General features: G+C 42.8%; 1 protein-coding gene across 3 annotated transcripts in view; it reads left to right on the forward strand.

Annotated features, from left to right (window-relative positions):
* Positions 1-382: 382 nt before the first annotated feature.
* Positions 383-23,838, forward strand: part of bin1b (bridging integrator 1b) — an 83,760-nt gene continuing 60,304 nt past the window's right edge. For all 3 annotated transcript variants that reach the window (XM_084319153.1, XM_084319154.1, XM_084319155.1), the window contains exon 1: positions 383-815. In XM_084319153.1, the coding sequence (XP_084175279.1) occupies positions 735-815 (81 nt within the window). In that variant the 5' untranslated portion in view covers positions 383-734. The remainder of the gene's footprint in view (positions 816-23,838) is intronic.

The raw sequence follows: 23,838 nt of genomic DNA on the forward strand, positions 1-23,838 counted from the left end.
AACTTTATTAACAGATTGCAGAATGGATACAATATACATTACGGCTCAATACACACAATTGTTAAGCCAAGGGGATGCTAAGCAGACCAGAGAAAGACTTTCGTCTTGTTTACATCAGGGTCCCCCATTTTCAATTCATCAGGAGTTGCTGACTGTTATTATAGCGCCATCATTTGAACGGAAACCAGCTACGTGCTGAATAGACGAGTCACCCATTGACAGTCGGCGACACACCGGGCTTGCACGCAACAGTTGTCCAGCTAATAATAACAACGGTGCTATTACTGTGCCTTTAAGAGCCCGCAGCCCAAGAAGAAACCCAATCGCTCCATATCGGGCCATCATCATCATAGACTCCCGTCAATTAACGGGAAGAGGACAATATAATTTGGATCCGTGATATTATTCCTCGGTGCCCTGTTCTTCTAACGCACGGGACGTTTTCGAGTTTCGTTTGTTTGACCAGTGGGTGCATGTCTTCTATCCACTCGGGCGTATTCAATTACGCATTACACCTTTAAGAGGGTGTCTGTCGGGATTAGAATTACGCCCGTAGCCTATAGCTACCCACACATCGCCCCCCCTCGCGGTTTTTACGCAGCAGCTAGTACCGAGTCCCGGGGACTGGAAGCTCTTCTTGTCCAACATACCTCCCTCTTCTTTCTTCTTCTCACCCCGTCGTCACTGCGACCACATTGTGAAATATTGGGGATTCCCTAACAGCGCGCAACAATATGGCTGAGATGGGGAAAGGGGTCACCGCCGGCAAACTGGCCATCAATGTCCAGAAGAAGTTCACCAGAGCGCAGGAAAAGGTACGGTTGTATAGCCCAACGGTCAAAGTGTCAATAAGTCGCATTGAAGTTGTCATAATAATATTATTGTCGCTTGGTGCGCCGCGCACCCTGGGGCGCCCTTGCGCGTCTCGGCGCAGCGGCTGTTTTTATTATTATGAGCGCCTGTGTTTATTATGAGCGCCTGTCCGCTAACCTTCTGAAATGTCAAACCCCGTCGGGCCGACGCTTCTATTTGCGTTGTCGGTCTCTCAACAAGCGTTATAACAACTGCATGGACACAGAATAATGACAAGATAATTATCTGAAGACGGCCTGTGTGTGTGTGTACAAATTATAGTTTCCAATTGGCTCGAAAGGGCGTGTATTGTCCATCCTAATCGTTGCTTTAAGCCATGACAAGGTATTATAGGCTGTTCGCTAATCACTCGGACACAACATGGAGTGGCGTGTGTCCGTCATTCAGCTGACCGGTCACAGCCTCACAGGAGGACGACCCGAACCGGCTGTCTTCTGGATATAGCCAGGGAAGGTGATCCTGATGAATTGAAAATGGGGGACCCTGATGTAAACAAGACGAAAGTCTTTCTCTGGTCTGCATCCCCATAACAATTGTGTGTATTGAGCCGTACTGTACTGTACCTATTCTGCAATCTGTTAATACAGTTTTCAATCAATCAATTAATCAGTACTGTACTGTACCCATTCTGCAATCTGTTAATAAAGTTTTCAATCAATCAATCAAGGGGCAGACAGGGAAGGTGGTTGGTTGGATGGATGGTCATGGAATTCTCTTGGGAAGGGTTAACAGTTAAAGACAGTCAAATGATGTCCGATGGCACCATGCTACTTGCATTTGTTGCATTTGGAAATGGAATGTGTCTTTTTTGGCACATCATTATTTTCATATACACAGACGCACAAGTTGCCCCACGCCGCGTGTCCATTTCTTCAGACGGGTCAGAGGCAGCGCCAGGCCTCCTGCAGCGCAACTTCCCTGGAGCAGTTAGGGGTTGAGTGCCTTGCTTGAGGGCACTTTGGCATTTACGGTGGGAATTGTAGATGTAATACCAGCCACCCCGTGTGTGTGTGTGTGTGTGTGTGTGTGTGTGCGCGCGTGCGCATGCACATGCGCATGCGTGTGCAGAGTAACACACTGTCTACTGTGCACTGCATGTATCTAAAACAGCTGTACATGCTCTCACTAGTAACATTTAATAAAGAATTTTGCTCATGGGATATCTCTGCTTAACCCTTTCACTGCCACACTACAGAAGGTTAACCCTTTACTATCACACTACCGACGGTGGTTAACCGGCTGTCGTGTGGCAGTGAAAGGGTTAACCTTCTGTGTATTGTCACAGTGAAGGGGTTAACCGTTTGGTAGTGTGGCAGTGAAAGGGTTAACTAAGGTGTGTGTGTGTGTGTGTGTGTGCGTGCATGTGTGTGTGTGTATGAGAGTGGGACAGAGACAGTCCATTCTATCCTCCTGACCACTGATTGGCCAGTTCCTCTCATAGCCTTTGAGAAGTAATTCACCCCCCTCACCCCCACCCCCATCTCTCACACACCTGTCCATCATCTGTTTATTTATCCACAGTGTCCATTCATTAGACACCACTACTGTCAGGTAATACTGAATGGGATAGCTCCATGTTTATTTGTATAGCCCACTGTCACACTGTCTCACAGGCCCATATATCCCAATGGAACAATACCCGCTGGCCTTAAAGGAACACGCCAACATTATGGGAAATGCACTTACCGTCTTCTCCAGAGTCAGACAAGAAGATATAGATACGGGCGGCTACGTGGTGCAGTGGGCAAGGTGCTCACCACGAATGCTGGAGACGCTGAGTTTGCCTGTTCGAGCCCAGCGCTCCACATTGCTTTCAGTTTAGCTGGTCGTCCGCACTAATACACATTGGCAGTATTAGGGGGTGGGAAACTGATGGGTGGGGATCGGGCGTTGTGGACAGCGACTCCTACAGGTCGGTTGGTGCGCCTGCGCAGTAGAATCAGGAAGCGATGGGGGCGGCGCCCCTCCAAAGCGCAGACCCCTGACGCTGAAAGATCGCGCCGCGCAGGTGAAAAGATGCGACTGCTGTTACCTCGAGTATCGGAGGGGACTCGTGCTATGTATGACTTAGTCCACATTGCAGCCGGCTTGTGGGAGGCAAGAAACAGCGTTCGAGACAGGGGAGGGTTGAATTGGATGATACGAAATTGGGATGGGAGAAAAATAGAAAAATGGGAGAAAAAGTGGATAAAAAAAAAGAAGATATAGATACCAATGTCCTCTCTGTGCGTTCAGTAGAAGGCTATCTGGCTGCAAGCTAGCCAGCCTAGCATAGCACAAATGAATGGAAGCGGATACAGACCAGATAGCCTAGCTCTTGGCCAAAAACAGAGTTTTAAGCTATAGGCTAGTGGCCCACATTCGCTTCCATTCATTGCTAAGCTAGGCTATAGCTTGCAGCCAGATAGCTTTTCAGATATTCATTTGCTGTCCATGAAAGCATTTTCAAACCCCTTAATTTCCAAAACAAGTGGTCATTGTAGAAGGTAAGAATTCATAATTCCTGAAAAACATACTATTCTTTTGATACTGTACTGTAGGATACTGTAAGATCTTTTTGTTTCCCATCTGGTGGCAGTGATGAGCTGTAGCCTCGCTGCGTCTGAGATCTCCAGCTGTTAGGGTTTAAAGTTTAAACGTTACAACTCAGCTGTTTCCCTTTTCCCAGGGCAAGTTAAACCAAAGTCTATGTTTAGATAAGCCGGTTCGCTCTACCGCCATCTTGATAACAGGGACTATAACAAGACCCTGGCCATCTCTCTGAATGGGGAGACATCCGGATCTAAGAAACTGTCATACATATCATAGTTTTTCTTAAAAAAATATAAAAAAGATTCTGGGGCGGCTGGGTGGCGCAGCGGACATTGCGCTCGTCATCAACGCAAGAGACACTGGGTTCGACTCCGTCATACTAACTCAATTGGCAGAGTTAGCGGGTGGAAGTCGATGGGTGGTAATCTGGACATTGTGGACAGCGACTCCTACAGGTCGGTTGGGGGACGCCTGCACAGCAGAGACAGGAAATGGCGGGGGTAGTGTGAGCCTCCCACACGTTACACCTCGCCAATGAGAGTCCGCGCTGGCAGGTGAAAAGATGTGTCAGGCTGCCTCCTCATGTATCGGAGGGGACGCGTGATGCAAGGCTTCTATCCTCCCTACAACCGGCCAGTGGGGGGCATATGTGAGCAACGTTCAAGACAGGGGAGGGGAGAATTGGCACAGCGGGTAATTGGGATGGGAGAAAAATAGAAAAAGAGGAGAAAAAGTGGATAAAAAATAAAGATTCTGTGATAGAAATACGATGAGAAAGAGATGCCCTCCCCCCACTTAGACAGCCTCTACACACCATCCATATATCAGATACGTCATCCGTACTGGATTTTGATAGCCATGCCTCTTTTTGGGGTGGGGGGGTGGGGGGGGGGGGCAACTCAAGGAATACACAAGGATTAGGCGTTTGTTCATAAACTCCAACTCTAGGACAAAACACAGGCATATAAATCGCTCCAAAAACTATCACGGCCAAGAAATAGTCATTACCTCACTATAGTCACATGGAGATTCACAAGCGTGATATTTAAATATCCAGGTAGGAAAATGAGGAGATATCCTGTAGCTGAATGGAGAAATACCATAGAGACTGAAGGAGCCTGAAAACAGATCAAACCTAACTTTTCACAACGGCGTGAACGCTCAATGGTGGCCACACAGTGTTGGAAAGTAATTGCTTGACTTAAAGGAACACGGCAACATTTTGGGAAATCTCGTGTTCTCCAGAGAGAGACAAGAAGATAGATACCAGCTTCCTCTCTGTGCGTTCAGTAGAAAGCTATCTGGCTGCACGTTAGCCTAGCTTAGCACAATGAATGGAAGCGGACATGGCCGGTTAGCCTTCGGGAGAGGTGTTAGTTGGACAATGCCTAGGCTAACCGGCATTGATGATTAGATGATAAGATGATAAGCTCATTTCTAATTTCCCAAAATGTTGGCGTGTTCCTTTAACATGATGCACTGACAATACAAACGTTTCAAACAGTGTAAGGCAGCGTTCTGCCGACAGGCCTAATACAATGGTGGCCAATAGGAACGGTGTCTGTGTTTCCCCCAAAAGGCGCGGACGCGGAAAAAATTCAAGCGTACCCGGATTTGCCGGTTTGATGTATTGGTGGCGACCACTCACTGCACGATTCCCAACCTTTTAGCAAAGATACTCCAACAGAGATGATGCATTTAAAGCTGCGCCAATAAACCTCTCAAATGTATTGTCATCATTTTGTAAACAAAACACAAAACAAAGCTCTGGTTCCTTTTTTCCCTGCCTATGGTGAAAATTAACAGTGTTTTTCTTTCTTGTTTACCAGTAATTTCGTCCTTCATACTGCATTTGTGGTGATTTGAGTAGGGGAAGGCCAGACCCTCGTCTTCCCTTTTAGAACCCAAGCCAGATGGGTGGGGGGTGTTGGATTCAACTGTCTTGTCTGGCAGGCAGCCTGTGCCGCTTGTCACAGAACCCATGATCCATCACACTACTCCTAGCTGTGCCCTACTCTCTCCCATCTTGAGCAAAGGAGTAGAGAAATACTGATACTGATATTGGATATTGGTCTGATACCAGGCTAAAACAGGGTATCAGTATGGGTCTGATACCAGGCTAAAACAGGGTATCAGTATGGGTCTGATACCAGGCTAAAACAGGGTATCAGTATGGGTCTGATACCAGGCTAAAACAGGGTATCAGTATGGGTCTGATACCAGGCTAAAACAGGGTATCAGTATGGGTCTGATACCAGGCTAAAACAGAGTATCAGTATGGGTCTGATACCAGGCTAAAACAGAGTATCAGTATGGGTCTGATACCAGGCTAAAACAGAGTATCAGTATGGGTCTGATACCAGGCTAAAACAGAGTATCAGTATGGGTCTGATACCAGGCTAAAACAGGGTATCAGTATGGGTCTGATAGAAATCAAAGTGATGTGACTTGACTTTCTACATTTTTGGACACATGGAACGTAGAGTCAGACAGATACTATGTATTTGGTCGGTTGCCTCAAGTAGTTTGTAGTTTGTCACCGACGGCGTCCATCGATGGCAGGCGTGAGTGACAGGCCAGTCAACAGAACCCGACCGGCGGGTGGAGCGCACTGCAAAGCATGCTGGGATTGCATTACCGAGGTGGCATCCGGATGGGGCTGGTTGGCGGGTTGTAAATGTAGCGCGTGTGGCTTTCCCAAACTCAACAATGAGGCTGCCTGATCCTGGAGTCTCTGACCTTTACCCCCAGTACCCCAAGTCCCCCCCCCCCCCAGCCCTCCGACACGGCCTCCAAGCCCAGTCCCAGCCCTCAACCCCCCCCACCCCCCCCACACACACACACACACCTGTCCCTCCCTCCCTGCCCTGCATGCCTGGAGCTTATCTATCTATAGACCACAGACCCTCTTCCTCACATTAATAACACACAACCCGTTGTGTGTGTGTGTGTGTGTGTGTGTGTGTGTGTGTGTGTGTGTGTGTGTGTGTGTGTGTGTGTGTGTGTGTGTGTGTGTGTGTGTGTGTGTGTGTGTGTGTGTGTGTGTGTGTGTGTGTGTGTGTGTGTGTGTGTGTGTGTGTGTGTGTGTGTGTGTGTGTGTTGGTACATGCATGTGTGTATGTGCATGTGCATTTGTGTGTCTGTATGATAGAAAGGGTGTGTATGATTGTGTGTGTGTGTGTGTATTTTTGGGGTATGAAATTGAACACCAGCGGGGTAAGGCCAGCACTGGCTTCTTTGAAATACATGGACGGATGTGCGTGCGCACACACACACACACACATGCACATGCATACACATGCACACACCCTCTTCACTTAGTTTGTATAATCATAATAATAATGATTATGGTAATAATAATAATAATAATAATAATAATACTACTACTACTACTACTAATAATAACAATAATACTAACAACACTCAATAGTATTAGACTAGTAGTAAACCTGTCTGGCTCCGGTCAAATCTCTCCTGCTATCTTGAAGCTCTCCATGGAAACTATAAAACAAGGAAGGGTCATCACGTCACTGTGTAGCACGTCACGTGGCCAAGTGTGGAAACTTTCCAGCCATCTCCTTATTTATGACCTGTCATTTAAACAAGTTATTACCTCGGATGTCAGGATCATCTGCAATTTGTTGCAACTAGCTAAGGTTTCATAATTATACTGGTTGTATATTTCCTCAGATAGCTTATTATGTTGCTTATCAATGCATCTCCCATAGGCTTCAATAGAACTGGCACAAAGCATAGCATAGAACGCTGGTATTATGACTAGATGACCCTTCCTTCTTTTATAGTTTCCTTGCCTGGAACCAGGAAACCTATGTATGTATGTATGTATGTATGTATGTATGTATGTATGTATGTATGTATGTATGTATGTATGTATGTATGTATGTATGTATGTATGTATGTATGTATGTATGTATGTATGTATGTATGTATGTATGTATGTATGTATGTATGTATGTATGTATGTATGTATGTATGTATGTATGTATGTATGTATGTATGTATGTATGTATGTATGTATGTATGTATGTATGTATGTATGTATGTATGTATGTATGTATGTATGTATGTATGTATGTATGTATGTATGTATGTATGTATGTATGTATGTATGTATGTATGTATGTATGTATGTATGTATGTATGTATGTATGTATGTATGTATGTATGTATGTATGTATGTATGTATGTATGTATGTATGTATGTATGTATGTATGTATGTATGTATGTATGTATGTATGTATGTATGTATGTATGTATGTATGTATGTATGTATGTATGTATGTATGTATGTATGTGTCAGTGTACATACACTGTGTGGGTAAGCTATGCGTACTGTGTGTGTAGCTTGGGTTGAGGGGGCTGTGATGTAACGCCACGAGGAAGAGTCTATGAGTTGTGACTGAAAGGCTACAGTAGCGCAGGATGGCAGAGTAAAACTAGCAACTAGCAGGTAATCTATACTGCACACATGTCAACACTCTCCCTGAAAATACCTACCTTATACTTGTGGCTTTAAGGATGACTCTCTCACGTACAGGAGAAACGGCGTGGGTTGTAAGTTGGGCTGTTGGAATTCTTGCCCTCGCCGTATCACCAAAATCGCAAGTAGACGGAAATTGTGAACGTGAGCGCAACGGCCATACCGACAGGGTCTGAGACAGGTTCATCCTCCACTGAAGACATTCTTAGACGATTAATAGCCATAGATTTTTACGACAAATCGATGAGTTGATCCATCGACACATTTGTAAAATTGTGCAGCAGGACCTCTTTAGATCTAGTGCCTACCAGAGATGTTCTTGTCACCTTCGCAGAAAATACTGTGTCTCATTCAGCATGGAAAAGAAAGCGTAATAATCAACTAATCAACTAATCAACTAACCAAGTCTTGGTTAACCACCAAAACATTTCAGGCTAGAGTGGCGGAAATTAGTGGTGGGTTGAAGTGCCGGAGGTCGTAATTTAATCAGCGCAGACTTTATTAAATAATGGAAAAATTACACATGGTCACTTTAAGTGCCAAGTGAACAACCGCGAACAAGACGCTATTGTTTAACACTTTCAGCGCCAGCCATTACCCTTATCTCTGTAGCTAATGCGCCAGCTTTCCATAGCCTATTTTCACTCTGCGTCACTATGTTTGGAGAGCTATGTCCAGTGTTGGGAAAGTTCACTTTCTACATGAACTAGTTCAGTTCACAGTTCACAAATTTTAAAATGAACTAGTTCAGTTCATAGTTCATAATTCAATTTATTTTATCCACTTTTTCTCCTTATTTTTCTATTTTTCTCCCATCCCAATTTCGCCTTGCCAATTCTCCCTTCAATTCTCCCCTCCCCTGTCTCGAACGTTGCTAGACTATGCCAACCACTGGTCGGCTGCAGTGAGGACCAAGCCTTGCATCACGTGTCCCCTCCGGTACACGAGGAGGCAGCTGTCGCATCTTTTCACCTGAACAGCGCGATCTCTTAGTTTAAGTTTATTTGGATCCCCATTAATTAGCCACAGCAGTGCTGGGGCTATTCTTCCTGGGGTCCATAACACGTAAAATACAGTTACAGACTTATACACTCACAACATTCACATGTCATACAGACAATTAAAATAACAATAAAAACTCCTAATCAAATTCATAATACAATACAGCATAATATACTATTTAGCTTTTACATACATTACCCTGTTCGGTAGCACTTTATAATAACACCCTTATAATACATTTATAAGGTATTTGTAGATAATGAACTAATCATGAACAAACCATTTATATACATTCATAAATGATTATTAAATCATTTATAACTATATTTGTATACGATTTACAAATTATTTATAACGCATTAGTGGATAATGAACTAATCATGAACAAACCATTTATATACATTCATAAATGATTATTAAATCATTTATAACTATATTTGTATAACATTTACAGATTAGTTCTACATTATTTATAACTCATTATCAACATTGTTTGTACTTGATTTGTTCATCATTAAATAATGTTGTTTAATGTGTAGTAACACATTTGTAGATGCTTTGAAAAATGGATATGAAAAAACGACTATAGTGTATCTCCATTTATTTTTCATGTTCAACAAATGATTTGTTAAGACATTCATAAAACATTTATAAATCATTTGCAGATGCTATCGTGGGGGCCAATCTAAAGTGAAGCCTATTCATCATTAACAAGTGTCTAATACAGTTAATTATTTGTTTACTTTTTCATCACATGTTACAAATGTTGTAGGCAGCTTTTGGATACACCCTTCTTTGTGACATCAAACAGTGACAGAATTAGGACTAAAGATAAATGCAATTTTATTAACATATAAAATACATGTGCATGACATATAGGGTAACATCGGGGGGCACTAGGACCCAGGAGTACCCTGGCCAGGTATTGAAGAGTATCTAGAGAGGAAGTCTCACACGAGCGAGACTTGACGTCACGTGTGTTGCCGTCTGTTTGAATGGAAGCACAAGTTATCCGTGCTGCGTCTATACTTTCGCTTTTAATAAGGTATGAGCAGGTTAAACACCTTTTTTGTTGGTAAATCTATTCCATCATTTCCGACCTACAAACAACTCTTATATGTTGTGTAGACGTTCGTGTAGATGTGGTGGCCGCTAACGTTACATTTGTTCCTAATGTGTGCTCAGTGCTCAGTATGTATGTGATGACGACACGACACACAAGAGTAATAATTATTTGTGTCGTGTCATCATCACTGAGCACACTGAGCACACATTGGGAACAAATGTAACGTTAGCGGCCACCACATCTACACGAACGTCTACACAATATATACGAGTTGTTTGTAGGTCGGAAATGATGGAATAGATTTACCAACAAAAAAGGTGTTTAACCTGCTCATACCTTATTAAAAGCGAAAGTATAGACGCAGCACGGATAACTTGTGCTTCCATTCAAACAGACGGCAACACACGTGACGTCAAATCTCGCTCGCGTGAGACTTCCTCTCTAGATACTCTTCAATACCTGGCCAGGGTACTCCTGGGTCCTAGTGCCCCCCGATGTTACCCTATATGTCATGCACATGTATTTTATATGCTAATAAAATTGCATTTATCTTTAGCCCTAATTCTGTCACTGTTTGATGTCACAAAGAAGGGTGTATCCGAAAGCTGCCTACAACATTTGTAACATGTGATGAAAAAATAAACAAATAATTAACTGTATTAGACACTTGTTAATGATGAATAGGCTTCACTTTAGATTGGCCCCCACGATAGCATCTGCAAATGATTTATAAATGTTTTATGAATGTCTTAACAAATCATTTGTTGAACATGAAAAATAAATGGAGATACACTATAGTCGTTTTTTCATATCCATTTTTCAAAGCATCTACAAATGTGTTACTACACATTAAACAACATTATTTAATGATGAACAAATCAAGTACAAACAATGTTGATAATGAGTTATAAATAATGTAGAACTAATCTATAAATGTTATACAAATATAGTTATAAATGATTTAATAATCATTTATGAATTTATATAAATGGTTTGTTCATGATTAGTTAATTATCCACTAATGCGTTATAAATACTTTGTAAATGGTATACAAATATAGTTATAAATGATTTAATAATCATTTATGAATGTATATAAATAGTTTGTTCATGATTAGTTCATTATCTACAAATACCGTATAAATGTATTATAACAGGGTGTTATTATAAAGTGCAACCCTATGTTCATATCAGCCAATTATACAATCTTTTAATAATTTATCCCTATCAGACACATGCCTTTTCATCTACATATATACCTATCTCTTTATCAGACACATACATTTTCATTTACGTACACACTATCTATTAGGGAATGTCAATTTCTTTGGTTGAAAATGTTGTTTTACCACGATTTTGAAACGACATTTACTATTTTCCTGCTTAACATGTCTGGGAAGATAGTTCCATTCCTGCATACCACGGAACATGACAGTTTGCTTCATTGCATTCGACCTCACTTCACCATTCACCTTAGTGGCGAGGAGTAACGCGTGGGAGGCTCACGCTGCCCCCGATGCTTCCTGATTCTGCTGTACAGGCGCACCAACCGACCTGTAGGAGTCGCTGTCCACAACGTCCAATCCCCACCCACCAGCTTTCCCACCCCTAACACTGCCAATTGTGTTAGTATGAACGACCAGCCAAGCTGGTAGCAACGCCCGAGAGCTGGGCTCGAACCCAGCATCTCCTGCGTTAGTGGCGAGCGCCTTGCCCACTGCGCCACTTAGCCGCCCCATAATTCAAAGTTTTGAACTAAAGTTCATGGTTTCAAAAATGAACTAATTTATAGTTTATAGTTCTTTTTTCAATACGTTGCTGCGAGCTATTATTTGTCAAATTTATTACCACAACCCATATAGAACCACAGACAGCAATCAGAATACTGGCATTTCCATAACGCTTTGCTGCCGCCCATTCAGTCCACACTAGTAGTAGCTGCAGCTTTCATCTCTACAGTATATTTTCAAAAACATGAGGAAAAACGTGCTGCTTGAATGGTCTTTATTAAGTATAATAATCTAAATATACTTAAAGTACCAAAAGCTAAAGTAGTCATTGTGCAAACATATAACATATAAACATGTGCCGACATAACTGTACTAACACAACACGAGGTAGGAACCAGGCTGAGGTATGAAACTAAGGTTGTACCTCAATGTTCAATATTCAAAGTGCAAAACATTTACTGACTTTAACTAAAACTCTTTTAAATGCTCATACGCCGACGCCGTAGAGTCTGACTCTGAGTGAGTGCTGCTGCTATACTACCCGGTTCCGCAGTTCGTATATTTTTGTGCGACAGCCAGGGGTGACAGGCAGCGTACGCGTCACAGGCAGCTTGCGGTTGCCAGATTGGGTGGTTTTCCGCATTATTTTGAAGCCTGTTTACTGTGTGTTTTAACCGGGTTTTCGGCTGAAAGACATATGAAATCTGGCACACTTTTGAACGCCGTTATAATACACTGCTGAGAATGAATGCACTTTTGAACGCCGTTATACAGCGCTGAGAATGAACGTGTTCTCAATTCCGTTCATCTAGCAGAAATACAGTACGTTCAGTTCACGTTCGCCCAAAATACGAACGCGTTCATGAACGATCGTTCATTGAGCGCGTTCAGGTACATCACTGGCTATATATTCTATATTATAGCTATGGAGACAATACTATGGTCATTTGACAGTCACTTTCTCTCGTCGAACATGCAAAAAAGAGAGAATTTTTTCATGTATACGTTTGCGCGTTATCCCGTGGAGAATATTGTATAGTTTAGGAGTGATCTGGGCTAATTCCTGAAAAGCTGAGTTGTAGGGCGCTATGGGAATTTTTCTAAAGTCGTTGGCGTTTCTCGCCTGGACACGCTACTATTTCCAAATCAAATGTATATAATAGGTATTATGTTTCATCATGAATGCATCAAAGGGGGGGATTTTTTGATTTTTTGATGCTCTGATCATCATCAACGGCATTAGTTTTGAACACCACACACGCTGATCAGCTGGATCGATACGAAATCATTGTAGGATCAAGGTGGAATTGATGTCAGGTATTCCAAAAAGAATATTCCAATTGTCTGACCGCGATTTCCAGTATTGGTGTCCATCGGGTCCCCGACATAATCCGGCAAAACACATGCACCGAGTGGCCATGGACGTGTTCCAATGTGATCAGGTGAAGCGTTAAACTTGCCTGGACCAAATTCTCCACCCGGAGGACATTAGATGTGATACAGGGTCTGGAACAGGGTTTCAAAGGGTGGGCGATACTACCACTTAGCAGGATCTGGCCGGTACTGCACTTTTGGCGTCTCAGTATGGCTTTCAGCGGTACCTGGTCTGTGAGTGTAATATTGATATTAAAATCGAAAAAAAGGAAAAACGATCTGTAATATTAAGTTTTTGGCGCCCAACAGTTGTCGAGCAAACACATAATATTACGTGGTTGGCGCAGAATGAGTTAGAACATTCTGTACATTTCACTTCATTTCATTCCATGGTTGTGTCCTTCCTTCATTACGTAGAGCACTGTGTTTTGTACCTACATTTAACAGCTTTATTTCGGATAGGACAGGCAGAGAGGAAAGTTGGGAGAAGATATGGGGAGGACATGCAGCATAGGTCCCCGGGCCGGATTCGAACCCCGGACGCTGCGATTACACTGCGAGCGCAGCTGCGTGGTGCTGACCGTGGCGCCCCTTAACCTATTTTTAACCTACATTTAACCTATTTTGTACCTACTTTTTTTTACCAGTTTTGTACCTACATTTAACCTATTTTGTACCTACTTTTAACCTGTTTTGTACCTACATTTAATCCGTTTTGTATCTACATTTAACCTGTTTTGTACCTAGAAGTAACTTAGAATTGTTTGTACCTACATCACAACAATTTGGTATCACTGTTGGCCAATATGGATGGTGAAAAGTTTGGATATCAGAAATGTACCTAAAAGACTACACTGATGGAAAAATAGCCTTTTCTTACCAACACCAATGATGATGTTGATCGGTTGTTTCTCATGCCCCTGCGTCACATTGTCATCACACATCTCTATGTGTGTTCTTCACACATCTTTAGGCGTGTGTTCATCACTCACTGTGTTTGGCCCTGGCCGCTTTCCGTAGTGGCCGTCGGTTTACAGTATGAGTCCGCCGGGAGACTAACCCGGCACTACCGCCAGAGACACACTTTTATGACAGCCTCCCCCAAACCATAACCTTAACCACACTGTTACATTAAACTAGCCATAACCGTTTATCGGACCTAAAAACAAACCTTAACCCTAAACATAACTGTTAATCTAACCCTTATTAAAATCAAATGTTATAAATGTTATATATATATATGATATATATTGAACCTTCAAATGAACCTTGACCTTGAATGAAATCATGACATGGGATGGTAGTGTAATGATTAATGCACTTGCCTCCAACTGCAGAGATGCTGGTTCAAACTCCGGTTGTGGAACTCGTTTTTTGTTTTGTTTTGGGGTTAACGCCCCCTGCTGGTTGTGCACCTTAACCGCACCGTCATACCTGCGTGTCCTTTTCATATATCATAACCGTTTATCATGACACTGACACCCTATCCTGTAGTGGACCTGCATGTGTATTTCACACATGGGCGTGATATACGGTTGGATCGGTAGAGTCCTTTCACAGCCAGCCCATGCTGTTCCTCATACTAGCTCTGGATAGTTGGCCACAAACCAGTGGGGTCAAGCTCCTGTCTGTACAAGCTGATTGAGGCTCAGTTTTGATTGATTGATTGATTGATTGATTGATTGAAAACTTTATTAACAGATTGCAGAATGGGTACAATACAGTACAGCTCAATACACACAATTGTTAAGGGGATGCAGACCAGAGAAAGACTTTCGTCTTGTTTACATCAGGGTCCCCCATTTTCAATTCATAATGACATGCGCAACATTACAGATATATATCTTGACATTTCTGACATACATGACATACAGGTATACAGTACTGTTGTGAAATGTGCTATTTACATTTCAGTCAGCCTCAGTCAGCTTGTACAGTATAGACAGGCGTCCGGTGCTCTCAGAATGTGACCGTCTTGAGAAGAGGATAAACTTCACTTCCAAAGTAAATGACTGGATGACAACTACGATTGACGTTCGATGAGTCGAACGTCTTCATCAGACTCAATCACATACACGGTTTTAAGGAATATGTGTGCAATTTTGTGGTTATGGTTCCAACGGGCAATAAGGACCTTGTAGATGAAACCACATGGTTCCATATAAGAAGGTGTACATGGTTGAGTCTACATTGGCCACATTTTGGATTATCCAAAACGTGGTTATCTTTAAAGGAACACATTTTGGGAAATACACTTAATTGCCAACTTATTTGACAAGAAGACCATTGTCAGTTTCATCTCTGTGTGTCCAGCAGTGTTGTGCTAGTTACTGAAAAATAGTAACTCAGTTACTTTACTAGTTACTTCATTTCAAAGTAACTTCGTTACTGTACTAGTTACTTACACCCAAAAGTAATGAGTTACTGTGAAAAGTAACTATTTAGTTATTTAAAAAAAGAAATAAAAAAAAAGATTGCTCCCGAGTCCCATGCCCCAGATAGTATTCAAAATCGGTTGATCAACTTGACAGTTTCCATTCACATCACCGAACTCTGCTAAGCAATGTGGTCTAGATACAAACACAAATCTGACACAAACAAATGTTGTCCCGAGTCGATATAATAAGAAGTGCGGCGGTTGAAGGAACAGCCTTGATGTCGCCGGAGCGTTTCATTATAACCATTATAATTCAAGGGTACTTGAACTGTACTGCTGTACTGTACTGTACCCATTCTGCAATCTGTTAATAAAGTTTTCATTCATTCATTCATTCATACTACGACTATGCTTGCACCTCATGGTACCAAAGCACCTCAAAGGCGCTTAAAACAAAATTACAAACATCACAAAACAAACTGGTCAGACTACTACTTGACCTGAACCCACCTCACCCCTGCCCACTTTGACAACCTAGGATGGCTTAGAGTAGACGACAGAGTACAGCAACTTGCAATGAGCCTGGTCTACAAGATACACTATACGACCGGGGTACCCATGTACATGTCAAAATACTTCCCAAAGGTCAGTGAATACCACAACCACTACACCAGAGGGAGCTCCACAAATCATGTAAAACCCAGATTCGGCTCAAACAAGGGACTAAACACGTTTCGCAATTATGCCACAACAATGTGGACCGCCCTACCCAAAGCTAGGGGTAACAGTACTGTATATTTGAATACCATTTATGTCACAAATGTATCAGTACTAAATACCTATATGTCCCTATGCCATAAATGTCATGTATGTTGTGTATGTCATAAATGTCTATATGAATTGAAAATGGGGGACCCTGATGGAAACAAGACAAACGTCTTTCTCAGGTCTGCATCCCCTTAACAATTGTATGTATTGAGCCGTACTGTATTGTACCCATTCTGCAATCTGTTAAATAAAGTTTTCATTCATTCATTCATTCATTCATTCACCATCTTGCAAGTTGCAACGTTGTTTAAGATATCAATCAAAGCATTGCAACGTTAGAATAGTTAGGATATCAATTGTGCATGAAAGGACTATATTTATATTGTTTGATTAGTATTATGAGATTCCCTGGCAGATTTCGTACAGTCAAAATCCGTTGATCAACTTGAGTTTCAGTTGCACTCACCAAAGTCTGCGGTGGTCGAGATGTAGTAACGTTACGTTAGTCGACTCCAGCAGCGCCTCAAACATGTTCTTTATCTCGTTTCCATGTTGTATATTAATTATCTCTCCAAGTAGTTGCTAAATGGTTTGTTAGTTTGTTACTGCGTTCTTTTTATGTGGATTCATAGCGAGCGTTTGTTTTGTTTACAATAGAGAGGGTCTATTTCTTTTCGTAGCCGCATCTGGTTTGCGCACTTCTGATTGGCCAGTGGCCAGACTCGCCTCGTATCATTCTACGCGGGTGGGGATGAGGATAATAATAATAATAATAATCACTACCGCTCGCTATCAATCTACGCCGTATATAACGCAAATAACGCAGTGACGAACCATTCAGTAACGTAAGTAGCGTTACTGAATTTCAAAAGTAATGCGTTAGAGTACTAGTTGCGGCAAAAAGTAACTTCGTTTCTGTAACGCGTTACTTTGTAACGCGTTAGTCCCAACACTGGTGTCCAGTAACACGAGAGAGAGGTCCACTGGTGCACATTAGCCTAGCTTAGCACAGTAGGGAGTAGCTAGCCTAGTTATGTCAAAAGTAACCTCGTTCCCAGTTTTATCTCCGTGAGATAAAGCCTGGTAAAGAACTACTGCCGAAAGTGTCTGTGGGGTAGAATTTCCGGTGTATGTACTTCCCCTAGAAGCTGCCTTCGAATGGACCGAACTTTTCCCGAATCCTGTCGGCAAACAAGCTAGAACGTCCCGGTCATGTAGTAAATTCTTCAGGCAAAGCCATTGCAGTGGCTTAAACGAGGAAATATTGTGCACTTCACACGTTTATATAATTGTTTTGTCGAAACCGGAAAGCCTGTAGCCTGTACTTCCTGTACTTCCGTTTAGACATTTTAGGAGGCATATCTTTACCAGCCTATGTCAAAAGTGAAGAAATGCAACTTCCAACAACTCCAAAACGGATGCATAGACCACTGCAACACTTCCGGTATTCTGAAATCATGGGAGAGAGAGCGGGGGGAGAAAATGAATGAATGTGGATGTGAGCCTTGATATTAAGTGGTTGTAGCTACGGCTGTGGAGGAGCTGGAGACATGATCCAATAGCCCTTTATATGTCTTTTTTCTTTTCCTGAACACAGAGAGACCAATCCCAAGTCGATCGGCACTTTCTCGGCCGAGCTATAGTCACTTTTCCACACATACTCCCGAACTCGGCATGCGCAGATTGCCCACGGAGTCTCTGGATTGTCCAGAGATCTACCGTACTTTTGGGACTATAAGCCGCGGCTTTTTTCCCCATTTTTTGACCCTGCGGCTTATATAACGGTGCGGCTTATATGTGACTCGACTGACCAAACTCGAAAATGTAAACATCTAAATATTGCTTTTTTGACTGCATTGAAATGTTATTTATCTGTTCCCTTATTTGCTAAACTTAATACAACTTGTAAATGAGTTAATGCTTGTTATTTGTCGGACAGTATCGTGTCCCAAAGCTAATTACCAGTGATGGGCAAGCTACTTGGAAAATGTAGCAAGCTACACTACAAGTTACTCTTGATTAAATATAGCTCAACTACAATGGAAGCTATCCCCAGATAAATGTAGCAAGCTACACTACAAGAACATGGCAAAAATAGCTAGCTACATCGGCACTACTTTTTTTTTTTTTTTTTTTTTTTACTTCATGATCAAGTTTCCACCAAACAAATAGACAGGCAAAATAAATGCTCAGTTTGATTGTTTATTATAAAACTGAAACAAGCCCTCGGTCTGGCTTTTTGTGTCATCCTTTTAACATGAACTTGTATTATGTACAAAATCCAGGAAGGCACGTTTAGCTGGGTGCAGCCTCTACAAAAGAAAAGAAAGAGACCATTTGGTTTGATCAGTTTTTATTGTATAGTTTATTGATTACTTTTGATGCAGTAATGGTCTTTTTCTTTTCTATTCTATCTTTATGTATTATTTATCCCTAAACTCTGCATCTTCTGGCTGCCTGATACCCTCTCCTAGCTGAAACCTGCTCACTTTATCAACCAAAAACACACTTCTTCAATATCTGAATTTTAACTAATAATAACTGTCTTACTGCATTTTACTATTATGCTACCATGTCTATACTACCACCAACTATGCTAATATGTCTATACTACTACAGTACAGTATGTACTCAAGAGTATAACACTCAAGCTCGACACTGCTAGACAAACAATACTACTTATCCTTGGCTGCTAGATATGTACCACTCCTGCTGACTTGTTGTACACAATTTGTACGTTGCTTTGAATGAAAGCGTCAGCTAAATGACCAAATGTATTTAAATATGTAACTCACAAAACATTCCATGGCCCCAAAATCATGTGGGGACCCCCCCTGGGGGTCCTGACCCACAGGTTGAGAACCACTGCTCTAGGTGATATTTTCCCTCTTAGTGTATGTACTATTTATGGTAGTTTGTTTTTTCTTTTCTCCACCCCCATAATATTGTTCATTTTCTGCCTACAGTGAAACATGTTAGTTAAATCTGTTGACAAAAAGTGCACTGACTTGTGTGCTGTTTGGGAACAGTTGACAATGTTTATGTAAAGCTTTTCATCAGCTTACCTGAATATATGTGTTCTCAAGTTAGTGCTGGCCGTGTGGGATGTTGAGAGAAGCTTCGTTTTTGGCTGACACAATAAACACATATGTTTTAGGTGTTTTTTCAGTCAAACTCATACATTTTTCCAGATAGGGCCATGGAGAGGCATTGTTGTTATTGACATCATCTTCATCAATGTCATCAGCCCTGGAAACATCGAATCCTTCTGCTATTTCGCACGGACTGGTTCATTCATGGTCTGTGTTTAGATTTTTTTTACTTCCTGGTTTGCCGAGCTGGAGTGGCATGTCCCGCCCTATCCTGCCTCTGATTGGCCTACCCGTAATGTTTTGGCCTAATCGTGAGTCGTCATACCCATATCTAAACCAACCAACCAATCATAGTGGGTTTTCTCCAATAGCATCCAGCTGCAGGACAGAAGAACACGACACTCTCAGGACCAAAGACATTTTTCTTTTTTGTGTCTGTTTCTCCGGATATGTAGCCTGTAGCGTTTTGCTGACGCTACGTCACTACTTGATTCGAAAACTAGCTGCGCTACAGAGATCGCTACTTGATTCAAAAGTAGCGACGCTACCATCACGCTACTGAAAAATGTAGTTAAGCTATGTAGCGTCGCTACTTGTAGCTAGCTACTGCCCATCACTGCTAATTACATATGGTAATTAAACATTAAAACACCTGCGGCTTATAGTCCAGTGCGGCTTATATATGTACACATCATTCAATTTAGCTGCTGCAGCTTATAGTCAGGTGCGGCTTATAGTGCGAAAAGTACGGTAGGTTCATCAATCTGCGCATGCGTAGTTCGGGAGTAGGTGCGGGAAAGTGACTATAGCTCAATATTTTAAATGATATCACAATATTCTTATTAGTTCTGACGGTATAACAGTATTTGACAGTGTTCGGTTTTTCCAGTGCAAAGTACAGTGTGCTTTTGAATCTATTTGATGTTCTTTCCATAATACAATTGTCATGGTGCTTTTCCATCCAAAAGGATATATTTGAATCCAGTTTCTACCCCCAACATCTTTATAATACTGCTGCAAGGAAAGTCTTTTAGATTAAAGGTGCTTTAAATAACATTCAGCCTCCGGTGCATTCCACATGGGGAAATGGGAAGTGAGCCGGGGATAAATGCATGCGTAATGTAAACAACAAAATTCATTTTGGACCCTGCCAAAATGTTTTGTGGATGTATTAAAAAGAAAAAGTTTTTACAATTTGTATATATCGTTGATGACGGTATAGTAAAAGTCCATACCTTGGCATCCATCCTTTTAAACAGTAATCCAGAACTATTTTATTGCACATGTCTGCACTTTATGTGCTCATTTTATAGTTACATATACTCACTCCATATAGTATTTGAGTGACATTATGTTGGCCCTGGTCTGTAAAGGTGCGCTACCTCTAATATTGCCATGGGGTTTTTACAGTATGGTAGTTGGGGCCTGGATCTTTAAGCCAGGGAGGACGAGCAGGCCAGAAGCTGACTGACTGGCGGATAGGGTTTCTCTGCCTTTCCCACTCGCCTCCTCCCCTCTGACATTCCTGGAGAAGGTTGCAGCCCCTGACCCCCAAGGCATGGTGGCTGGGCGAGGATAGCAGAAGCCAGGGACTGGAGGAAGGGCTTTTACTGTCACGTTTATTGGGCCCTTTGATGTATTATGGCTGGGCCTATCAGGTGGAGGAAATGTTCCTTCCATTGGATTGGTTGAGATCTTGTTCAGTCACTCTTTCAGAGATATCTCTCTCTCTCTCTCTCTCTCTCTCTCTCTCTCTCTCTCTCTCTCTCTCTCTCTCTCTCTCTCTCTCTCTCTCTCTATTTAGACAGTCTATCATCACACTAGCTGGTTTACAACCAGTAGGGTCTTCAACCTGGGGTCTTGCTGTCATGTCTCTAAATATATGTCAACAAATGTAAAAAAATCTGAATTTTCACACATATATTCTTGAAGCTACACATTTGGGTTCTCAATGGGTTTCGTGGGTCAGTAATTAGCTCACAACAGAGAACTATGTAGGGGAGAGTGGGGTAAGTTGAGCCAGTGGGGTAAGTTGACGTGCCCACTGTATCTATAGGGAAGGGCTGGGCGATTAATCGATTTAATCGATTAATTCGAATTTATGATTTAGGAAGATTTTTAAAAATGAAAATAGATTTTCATCAAAAAAAATAATATATATATATATATTATTTATTTTTTGTGAAAATCTATTTATTTATATTTATATATTTATTTATATTTTAAGATTTACCTTTTATTTTACAAAAAGTGATGTTTGGGGCGGCTAAGTGGCAAGGCGCCCGCCACTAACGCAGGAGATGCTGGGTTTGAGCCCAGCTCTCGGCATTGCTTCCGGCTTGGCTGGTCGTTCATACTAATACAATTGGCAGTATTAGGGGGTGGGAAAGCCGATGGGTGGGGATCGGACGTTGTGGACAGCGACTCCTACAGGTCGGTTGGTGCGCCTGTACAGCAGAATCAGGAAGTATCGGGGGCAGCGTGAGCCTCCCACGCGCGTTACTCCTCGCCACTGAGAGATCGCACTGTGCAGGTGAAAAGATGCGAGGGCTGCCTCCTCGTGTACCGGAGGGGACACGTGATGCAAGGCTTTGTCCACATTGCAGCCGACCAGTGGGAGGCATAGTCAGTGGGAGGATAGAAGCCTTGCATCACGTGTCCCCTCCGGTACACGAGGAAGCAGCCTGTCGCATCTTTTCACTGCAGCAGCTCGAACTCTCAGTGGCGAGGAGTAACGCGTGGGAGGCTCACGCTGCCCCCGATACTTCCTGTTTCCGCCACACCGGTGTCACCCAACCGACCTGTAGGACCAACCTCGTTACTGCCCCCAGAATCACGGGGTCAAGGGCAAACCCAACCCTGTGGCAAGGCTGTAGCAGCGGAGCGCTAAGGAAGGCCCAGACCCACCAAAGGGACTGGACCCCCTGGAATGGGGGCCCGGAGAAGTCCATGATGCCAGCATCAAGACCCCACCAGGTGGGCACCCAACCGACCACAGTCATAGTCAGCTCCATGAAGCGTCTAACAGCTTCACACAGCGCATGTGCTAACCTGCTATCTGATTTTTACTAAGGAAAAAACACAGAATAGAGAGGGCTCTCCAAGAGCCCCGGTACCAAACTTACACATGTGCTTCTGTGGCCAGCCCAACCCAGTTGTAGGTCACATGACACACACAACCCATCATCACCTACAAAAAATGGCAAAAACACTCTACAGAGGAACGCGGTTTTTCATAATGAGAGAATACATAATTCTCGATTAGTATCGGCCACAGGCCTTGCTAAGCACACACGAAAAGCGACCAAACAATCTTTTCTTTTAGGAAAATAAAGTTTCTCAAGCAGTTTTAGCACAACCTCAGCAATCAAGCTAAGGGTTACATCGTATCCCTACCACACAGTGACACAATGTAGTGTAACAACATGTCTGAGAGGAGGATGAAGAAGTCCCCAGGGAACCGGGGGGAAAACACAACCCTCCTACTTTACTTTTAATACGGCCAGTTGAACAGGTAAACCTGTTAATATGTGAACACACTGTTCATTGTCATTACAGGCTGAGAAAAGAACCTTGCCTACCTTGAGCGCAGATCAAGCGAAACTGCAGCCTCTAACAAGGCACCGTAGTAAACACAGCCGTTCTGTGTTGTCGACCTGGGCAGCGTCGCCGCTCCATCCCGTCGCTACGGTCCCCCTTGTTGACGCAGTCCTTGCCGTCCTGGCTCAGGGCAGGTTCGACGAACATCCTCTGTCAAAGATGACGTCGTAGTCAAGAGTGTTTAAAACATGTTATAATCAAAGCATGTTCAACAGTGTAGCATTAAGCTAACGGCCGCACTCGGCCGATAGCAGCAAGCTAACGTTTCCTAGCCTAGCCTAGGTAGGCCATAACTAGCACGCAAGCTAACGTTTCCTAGCCTAGTGATCACAACAGGCTAGCACCGCAGCTAACAGCTGACTGGCTAACAGTAGGCCACCACTAGCACGTAAGCTAAGCAGCTATCACCTGAACTTGTACACAATGATACAACAATCACTCAGACAGGCCGCCGTTCTGAAACCCTCCTCACTGTTTAAGAGAGAAGAGAAACAAGATGTTAACACAGTTTTACAACGGTGATTTTACCAACACCCGACGGAGCCAGCACAATACCCAACTGGCCTGTAGCTGACTTGAACACAGATCTTCCGCTAACGAACATCCATGCCCATATTTCCTCGTGAGGGAATACTCTCATTTGTATTATGAAAGAAGGGGCCTCACGGTGACAGAGAAACAACCACTCGTCCAGAAAACACAGGGATCACCAGTGTTATTGGTCGTGGCCCACTAGTTAATTATAATGGGCTTCAGACCAAGGTCTTCCGCCGTCGCCTAAGAGGCTGAACAAAAGACCCTAGTCTGGGGCCGGTTTTCATAAACATTGTCAACTAGCCCCCATAGCACTAACAGACAAGTGGAGCTCGCCAGCAAAAACATAACTCGCCAAACCTGGAACCCACCGCTTCTCACAACAGTGG

This window comes from Notolepis coatsorum (genome assembly GCF_963971535.1).
Source record: "Notolepis coatsorum genome assembly, chromosome: 1".
Lineage (NCBI taxonomy): Eukaryota > Metazoa > Chordata > Actinopteri > Aulopiformes > Paralepididae > Notolepis > Notolepis coatsorum.